General features: G+C 31.9%; 1 protein-coding gene across 1 annotated transcript; it reads left to right on the forward strand.

Moving 5' to 3' along the window:
- Positions 1-3,528: 3,528 nt before the first annotated feature.
- Positions 3,529-9,471, forward strand: LOC138347583 (uncharacterized). Its single transcript, XM_069295879.1, has 4 exons — positions 3,529-4,001; positions 4,501-4,582; positions 6,782-6,983; positions 9,023-9,471. The coding sequence occupies exons 1-4, from the start codon at positions 3,529-3,531 to the stop codon at positions 9,469-9,471; spliced, it is 1,206 nt and encodes a 401-aa protein (XP_069151980.1).
- Positions 9,472-10,421: the final 950 nt, after the last annotated feature.

Here is a 10,421-nt window from a genome sequence, read left to right on the forward strand (position 1 = left end):
TAAGTAAACCAACAAGAAACATGGGTAACTTCCTTCTTCATATACCATAACATTTAAGAGTATCACACTTTAACAGTATAGATCAATATATATTCATAAGTGACACTAATAAACATATAGTGTTAACAATGTGCAAGTTCATCATACATGTCATATAGCATTATAACCAATTTCATACATAAGAACATCCTCCTAATACTTCCCTCAAGGATAATTAGTGCAATGTTTAGGTAGAGGCCCATAACCCCTACCTAGAGTAATCTACACCTATTAAGTTGTCTTAGTAGAGTTCATTCCATTTGTTAATTTTACCTTTTAAGAAAATCTTGCCCTAATCGACATAGACCACATGAGTTAATGTTAAATAAGTTGTTATGGAACCCTACACCAAAAGAAGGCGAACTACTTGCCAAGGTAGTACCAAAACATGAACATAGCAACTACGTGGATCCACTAGCTAGTACTCGTATAGGGTTAACATAGATTAAGAACTAGGAGATACTGTTGGGACCCTCTTTATGATATATGTATTATAGTATAAAATCTCAAGAGTACATTTGTGATCCTACCTTCCTTATGTGGGAAGGTATACTCTTAACTCTAGTTCACTCGGCTCAAAGATAGAATTCCTTTTTAAATGTCCTTAATGTCTTTATTAATCATCATAGCTTAGTATAGGTCAAATTTTTTAAATGTCCTTAATGTCTTTATTAATCATCATAGCTTAGTGTAGGTCAAATTTTCTAATCCTTTGCATAGTCATTGTTATTATCTCATTAGGAATTGCATGAGAATATCCTTTCATGGCAACCCTCAAATGTGAGATCAACATAACATCATCATTATGTCAAAATAGGCACATATGTACTTCATAACCAACTTTATATCATTTAATCTTAAGCATAATATCACAATCATATGATCAAGGACATTTCAATTCATCATCATACCAACACCTACTTAGGCTAATTATAAGTCATGCTTCAATTGAACTACATTATCAATCACAAGCCATCATAATTAAAGTAAAGCTTCGGATCATAAACACTTAATCAATCTCCATTAATAGACATCATCATGGTCTTACCATTAAGCAATACATTAATCCACGAATTTCCCTCTTGGGGAAAGGAATCCCAAGCGTGATGAACCCATACCATAATGAACATTAATCCACGAATTTGAATTGTAAACTTAGAGAAATTGACCTTCTTCCTCAAGCTTTCTTTCTTCTTTAATAGAGCATTTGTGGAGAGGAAAAGTAGAGAGAGGTTAGAGCTTTTATCTTTTATTTTTTTAAATTTGGGTTTGGGTGAGTTAAAATGACTTAAGATTAACCTTAGGATATCTATAATCACCCTCTAAATTACCCAAAACACCCCTCACTTAAATTGGTCTTTTTATGAAGTCTAAATGTGGAAATAAATGATTTTATGGAATTTGGGAAGTTTCACCGCGTCATGAGGCCAATACGTATTTTATCTACCAAAATTATGTTTTGGAATAGTGAGGTCCGTGTGGGTTGCTCGTTGGAGCAGCCGCCGACTAATTCTCGACTTTCGCACCCATGTTGGGGTCCTTCTCCATCACCCCTCAGGTGGTCCTTGTAGCGTCGTTATTGGACGTTTAGACACTCTACACTACTCTCAACCTAACCAAAGTATTTTTGCATGTTTTAGACTTCATTTGACCCTTCGAAACCATCCCCAAACATAGTAATGTAAACTTGTTAATTTAGGCTAGTTTTCGGAGACGTCATTTGCCGTCTTGGCTCTATAACTTCTCAGATGACTTCTAAACATTATTTTTAGTCATAAAACAGTATCTAAACCTTTAGACACTAATGTTATCCTCTAGATTAGGACTTTTTCAGTGTATTACAACTGAGACATTCATAAACATATCGTGGTGAAATACTAAATTGCATAATCAAGAACAACTCTTCAAATCATATACAAGATCAATGCATAGGGTAGGATAAGGGAAAGGGGCCATTTAAGAGTTCATTCTAATCTTCGTTCCAATCCCTAATTTACATGTCATCATGTAGTAGCGACAACTACACATAACCATCATCTATATAAGAACATGCACCACACTAGTTTCAAACATTACTAACCTAATACTCAACAATTCGTGTGAAATCAACCATAGAGAACAATTACTTTTCATGGAAAATCATTAATCTAGAATAACGAAGAAAATCATTTTTGTAGAGTAAAAACTTTAGTATTTGAGTTTCTTGAAAACTTTTCGTTGAAAGGAACTCTTTGGGAAAGTATTCAAGGAGTGAAAAACCCATACATTATTGACAAATATTCCACAAAAATTGAATGAAAATCTTGAAGTCTTCTTCTTAGTCCTTGCGCTTTTCTTGTTCTTCAATGGAGTTTGAAAAAGAGAGCGTTTCTTGAGAGATGAGAGAATTATGTGTTTGAATATGATTTGGACATTTAATAAGTTGTATAATACTAACCTAATATCCATATATAATAATCCAATGAACTACCCAGAAAAACCTCCACTTAAATGGGTCTTTTTATGAAGTTAAGTTATCAGAAATATGACTTTATCGATTCAGGGAAGTGGCTGGCATCGCGGGGCCAAATCCAGTCATTTTAAATAAAGTTTGGGTTGAGGCAGTGAGGTAAAGCGAGCCTGCCGCTCATATCTTGAGGAATTCTACCTCTTGAGGACTGCGCGTCGCGCACTTGTTCTTCAAATTCTGCCTGTTCGCAGGCTGCTAGATAGCCTGCTCACCAAAGTTTGTGTCCTCCCAAGGATAGATCAAGTGATACATTTGGAGTTGTTATCAGACGTTTGAACCCTTTATACTACATACTACCTGTCCAAGGTATCTTCAAATGTTTTGGACTTCATTTGATACTTTGAAACCTTCACCCAACATAGCAATGTAAACTAGTTCAGATTAGCTAGTTTTCGGACGTTAAGGTCTTTCTTTTTCATTCTGGCTTTAACCGTTTCTAAATTATCTTATTACATTAATATAAGTATGGAAACATAATTTTGAACATTAATTTATAGATTAAAATGAAGTCTAAGTCATGAAATCTTCAGAGTGTTTAGACGTTCACCTTGACATTGACGTACACATTGACATTCAAGTGGATGTTGACGTTCATGATGTACTTTTACGTTTATGTTGACGTGGACATTTACGTTTATGTTTACATTGACATTTACATTGATGCTGATATTGACGTTGATGTTATGTTTCACATTGACGTTCACGTTACATTAATGTTCACGTTCACCTTGATGTTCGTATTAACGTCCATGTTAATATTAACATTTTCATTCACATATACATTCTTGTTTAGATGTTCACATTGACATTCACATTAATATTTATGTTCACTTAACATTCGCGTTGATGTTTACATTCACATTCACTTTCACACTGAAGTTAACATTGACGTTCACTCTAACATTTAAGTTTACATTGATGTTGATATTCACCTTTACATTGATATTGACATTGACGTTCACATTCATGTTGACGTTGACATGTATGTTAATATTCACGTTGATGTTCACATTGAAATTCACATTTATGTTGGTATTGACATTTACGTTGACATTGATGTTCACATTGACGTTTATATTTATATTAACATTTATATTCATATTGATGATCACGTTCGCATTTACCAAAATATTGACGTTAATGTTGACGTTGACATTGATGTTCATGTTAATATTGTTGTGTTTGCTAATATTGGCATTGATATTAATGTTCACACTAACTTTGACGTTGTTGTTGACTTTAATGTTGATGATGATGTTGACATTCACATTGATGTTTACATTTATATTGACGTTAATATTTATTTTCACATTGATGTTTACATTTATATTGCCACTAATATTGACGTTAAAGTTTATGTTCACATTGACGTTTTCATTGACGTTCACTTTCACGTTGATGTTCACATTGACATACACATTGACATTAATGTTGACGTTCACTCCACATTGATGTTTATGTTAACATTCATATTTACATTCACGTTTACATTTATTTTGAATTTTACATTTACATTCGCATTGATATTGACGTTGATGTTGACATTGAAGTTCACATTGACGCTAATCTTTACATTTATGTTGACATTCACGATTACTCTATTTTTTGCATTGATGTTTGTGTTAACGTTCATATTGATGTTGAGGTTGATGTATATGTTCATGATGACTTTGACATTAATGTTCACTTTGACATTGACATTGATGTTGAGCTGACATTAACATTGACATTGATGTTGATGTTGACGTTTATATTGACTTTAACATTGATATTCATGTTAACATTCATGTTGACATTCACATGGATGCTGACATTGAAGTTGACGTTGACGTTGACTATGATATTGATGTTTAAGTTAACATTGATGATGGCATTCACGTTAACCTTTACGGTGATGTTGACGTTCAAGTTCATATTTATGTTTATGTTGATGTTGATGTTCATGTTCACAGTAACGTTCATGTTGACATTGACTTTCACATTGACATTGAAGTTCATGTTGGCATTCAGTTGACTGTCATGTTGGCATTCAAGGTTGCATTCCCGTTAACATTTATATATACGTTCATACTTACATTGACGTTAACATTAACATTAACATTAAGGTTTATGTTCGCATTAACATTAATGTCTATATTAATATTAATATTGACGTTCACATTCATGTTGAAATTCATATTAATATTTATGTGGATGTTTATGGTGATGTTTATGTGATGTTCACGCTGATGTTTACATGTACATTGACGTTCACATTTACATTGATGTTGATGTTGATGTTAATATTAACGTTAACATTTATGTGGACGTTCATACAAACCTTGACATTTACATTGATGATGACGTTAACATTCATTTTGATGATTACATTGATATACGTTTTTACGCTAAAGTTTATATTTACGTTGATGTTGATGATCACGTTCACATTTACCAAGACATTGACATTTAAGTGGACATTGACGTTGATGTTCATACTAACGTTGACATTGAAAAATACATTCATACTAACATTGACATTTACATTTACGTAGACGTTGACATTTACATTTATGTTTACGTTAACGTTCCTATATATGTTCATGTTCATATTCACGTGGACATTTATGTTTATGTTGAAGTTCATTTTTACGTTGACATTTATGTTGATGTTTATGATCTGATTAGCGTTTCCTAATATTTTTACGTTTACGTGAACGTCAACATTGACGTTGACATTTATTATTACGTTGACATTTATGTTGATTTTTATGAGCAAGTTCGCATTTACCATCACGTTGATGTTAACTTGGACGTTGACATTATCTTTGACATTGAGATTGACGTTCATGCTGATATTGATATTTACATTTATGTTGACATTGACTTTCACATTCACATTTACTTTTACATTGATGTTAATATTGATGTTCACATTAATATTGACATTCACCCTAACGTTTACATTGATGTGATATTGATGTTTACGTTGAGCTTCACGATGACATTTACGTGTATGTTGACGTTTACGTTTACATTAATATTGACGTTGATGTTCATATTAATTTTGATATTGATGTGGATGTTCATACTAAAATTTACATTTATATTGATCTTGACTTTAATGTTTACATTGACGTTCACTTTTACGTTGACGTTGACATTGATGTTAACGATCAAATTTTGATTTACCAATACATTAATTTTTATATAGATATTGACATTAACGTTGAAATTGACATTGACATTCATATTAACGTTGACAATAACATTGATGTTAATACTGAAATTGACATTAAAATTGACCTTTAAATTAACCTTCAAGTTTATATTCACATTGACGTTCATGTCCACGTTCACATTCACGTTGATTTTGATGTTCAAGTTGACGTTCATTTTTACATGGACATTTAAGTTAACGTTTACATTGATGTTCATAACCCGGTTTGAATTTACCAACACGTTGATATTTACGTGGACATTGATGTTGACATTAATATTGACGATCAAATTTTTATTTACCAATACATTGATTTTTATGTAGATATTGCCATTACTGTTGAAATTGACATTGACGTTCATATTAACGTTGACAGTAACATTGATGTTAATACTGAAATTGACATTAAAATTGACCTTTAAATTAACCTTCAAGTTGATATTCACATTGAAGTTCATGTCCACGTTCACGTTCACGTTGATTTTGATGTTCAAGTTGACGTTTATTTTTACATGGACATTTACGTTAACGTTTACATTAATGTTGATAACCAGGTTTGAATTTACCAACACGTTGATATTTACGTGGACATTGATGTTGACATTATTATTGACGTTGATGTTCATGCTGATATTGATATTTAAGTTGATTCTGAGGTTGACTTTTTTTTAACATTCACATTGACGTTGATGTTTTTTTGACGTTGATATTTAATTTTACGTTCAAATTTTCTTGGATGATCACGTTAATATTGACGTTTTGATGTTGATGCACATATGATGGTCACATTTTCATTGACATTGATGTTGATGTCGATGTTCACAATGATGTTCATGTTGACATTCACGATCACATAGACGTTCACATTGACAGTGACGTGGACATTCATGTTGAAGTTCAATTTTATGTTCATACTGACATTGAAATTCAAGTTAACATTCTCGTTAAAATACATTTTGTCATTTACATTGACGTTGACATCTGACGTTCACATTGACGCTGACGTTTACATTTATTTTGACGTTCACGTTTAGGTTAATGTTTACACTGACATTGACCTTGACTTCCATATTAATTATGACGTTGACATTTATGTTGATATTGATATTAACATTTATGTTGATTTTTATCTTGACATTGACGTTTACGTGTATGTTGATGTTCACATTGACATTGACATAGACGTTCACATTGATGTTCATTTTTACATTGACGCTGATATTCCTGTTGATGTTTGTATTGATATTGATGTTTAAGTTGACGTTCACATGGAAGTTCATGTTCAAGGTTATGGTCACGTTTACGTTCATATCGACGTTCACGTTCATCTTGACATTAATATTGACATTTATTTTGACGTTCATGTTCACGCTAACATTTACGTTTACATTGATTATTTACGTTCATATTTACATTGATTTTCACATTAACGTTCACATAGATGTTAAAGTTGATGTTGATGTTGAGATTCACATTCACGTTGATGTTGACTTTTACATTGATGTTCACATTGACATTCAAGTTGACATTAATTTTGATATTAACATTGACGTTCATGTTTACACTGACATTTACATTTATGTTGACGTTTATGTTTAAGTTGATGTTAACATTGACGTTGACTTTGACAATCACACTGTTGTTGATGTTAACATTGACATTCACATTTACATTTAAGTTTATGTTGATGCTGATGTTGACATTAATATTAATGTTAACATTTACATTTACATTGATGTTCAAGTTGACGTTCACGTTTATATTCACACTTCCATATTAAATATGACGTTGGCATTTATGTTGATATTGATATTAAAATTTATGTTGATGTTTATCTTGACATTGACGTTTACGTGTATGTTGATGTTCACATTAAAATTGACATAGACATTCACATTGATGTTCATTTTTATATTGACGTTGATATTTACGTTGATGATTATATTTATATTGATGTTTACGCTGACGTTCACATGGAAGTTCATGTTCAAGTTGATGGTCACGTTTACATTCACATCGATGTTCACGTTCACATTCCCATTAACATTGACATTTATTTTGACCTTCACGTTCACGCTAACATTAACGTTTACATTGATTGTTGATGTTCATATTTACATTGACTTTCACATTAATGTTCACATAGATGTTAAAGTTGAGGTTGATGTTGAGATTCATATTCACGTTGATGTTGATGTTGACTTTTACATTGATGTTCACGTTGACCTTCAAGTTGACATTGATATTGACATAAACATTGACGTTCATGTTTAGGCTGACATTTACATTTATGTTAACGTTTATGTTTAAGTTGATGTTAAAATTGATGTTGACTTTGACAATCACACTGTTGTTGATGTTTATATTGACGTTGACAATGACGTTTAAGTTTATGTTGATTCTGATGTTGACATTAATATTACTGTTAATATTGACATTTACATTGATGTTCACGTTGACGTTCACATTTATATTAACGTTGATGTTGATGTTCATGTTTATATAAACATTTATGTTTTCATTTTCGTTCAAGTAAATGTTCTTATTAAGACGTTTATATTCACGTAGGCATTGACATTAACGTTGATGTTGACGTTCATGCTGACATTAAAATTTAAGTTGATGTTCATGTTTATATTAACATTGACGTCAATGTTCACATTGACGTTGATATTGACATAAACATTTACATTGACATTGAAGCTAGCATTCACTTTGACATTTATGTTGACATTCACATTGATGTTTATGGTTACGTTGACGTTGACGTCACATTGACATTGATGTCAACGTTGACGTTCATGTTCACTTTAATGTTTACGTTCACTTTGATCATCAAATTCACAATATAGTGACATAGATATTTTCGTTGACGTACATGTTGATGTTTATGTTTACATTGACATTCCTATTTTTGTTGAAGTTCACATTGACGTTGATGTAGACGTTGACATTGTTGATCAGTTGACTTTGATGTTGACTTTGACGTTCACGTTATCCTTAATGTTCACATTAACTTTTATATTTACATTTATGTTAAAGTTGACGTTTTAAATTATGTTTATTTTTACATTGACATTGACGTTAAAGTTTACTTTGATGTTCACATGATGTTTACATTAACATTTACGTTGATGTTCACGTTAACATTGACATTCATGTTGACATTGATGTGTACATTGAAATTAATATCGATGTTCACAATGACATTGATGTTGACATTGATGTTCTCGTTGACATTCACATTAACGTTAAAATTCATGTTAACATTCAAGTTCACATTGAAGTTTACATTAACGTTCACACCCGTGTTCACTTTGATGTTCACAATCATGGTTACATTGACGTTCACCTTCACGTTGACGTTCGTTGTGACGTTTACATTTACTTTCATATTGACGTTTACATTTACGTTCATGCTATCATTTACATCTACGATGATGCTAATGTTTACATTAACGTTCACCTTAACGTTGATGTTAACATTGATATTGATGATGACGTTTACATTCGAGTTGAACTTTACGCTGACTTTCACGTTGAAGTTTGCATTAACATTAAGGTCGACGTAAACATAGACGGTCGCATTCACGTTAACATTTATGTTGACCTTGACCTAGATGTTCATGTTAACATTGATGTTCACATTGACATTGATGTTTTCATTAACATTCATGTTGACATTGATGTTTATGTTGACATTGACATTGAAGTTAATGTATAAATTGACAGTCACGTTAACGTTCACATTGATGTTCACGTTCATGTTGGTGTTTATATTGACATTTATGTTGATGTTTACATTAACATTCACGTTCATGTTGACATTCATGGTGGTATTTATATTGATGTTGCTGTTTACATTCTTATTGATATATACGTTTACATTGATCATGTACGTTCACATTTACATTGATATTGATATTGACATTCACGTTGATGTTGCCCTTCACTTTCACATGGACGTTAACATAGATATTGACGTTGATGTTGACATTTATATATACGTTGACATTATCGTTGACGTTGACTTTCTTTAATATTCACATTGACGTTCACTTTCACATCGACCTTGACGTTTTTGTTGATGCTAACGTTGACGTTTATGTTAACATGGATAATGACATTTATTTTGACATTTACGTTGACATTCAGATTTATATTCACGTTGTTGTTTACGTAGATGTTGACGTTCACATTAACATTGACATTAACATTCATGTCAATATTCAGGTTGACATTGCTGTTGAAGTTCACATTCTAGTTGATGTTCATATTGACGTTCACATTGACATTGATGTTCAAGTTTCATTTCACATTTATGTTTACGTTTATCTTCACATTTACGTTCAAGTTGATGTTTACATTGACGTTCAGGTTGATATTCACATTGACGTTGACATTCACATTGACATTAATGGTTACATTTATGCTGATGTTCACGTTTACGCTGATGTTTACATTGACATTGATGTTGACTTTCACATTGACATTGACGTTAACGTTCACTTTGAGGTTCATGTTGTTAAGACCCAAAGTACCCCTAGGCATAACCAGCGTCGTCATCCTCTAGGAGGACTAATACAAGCCCTTAGGTTCGTCATAGCACATAATAGGTACGAAAATACGAGATATTTATAACTTTTGCTCATATAGCTAGGAGGTTTACATAGA

This window comes from Solanum lycopersicum, chromosome 3 (assembly GCF_036512215.1).
Source record: "Solanum lycopersicum chromosome 3, SLM_r2.1".
NCBI classification, from domain to species: Eukaryota; Viridiplantae; Streptophyta; class Magnoliopsida; order Solanales; family Solanaceae; genus Solanum; species Solanum lycopersicum.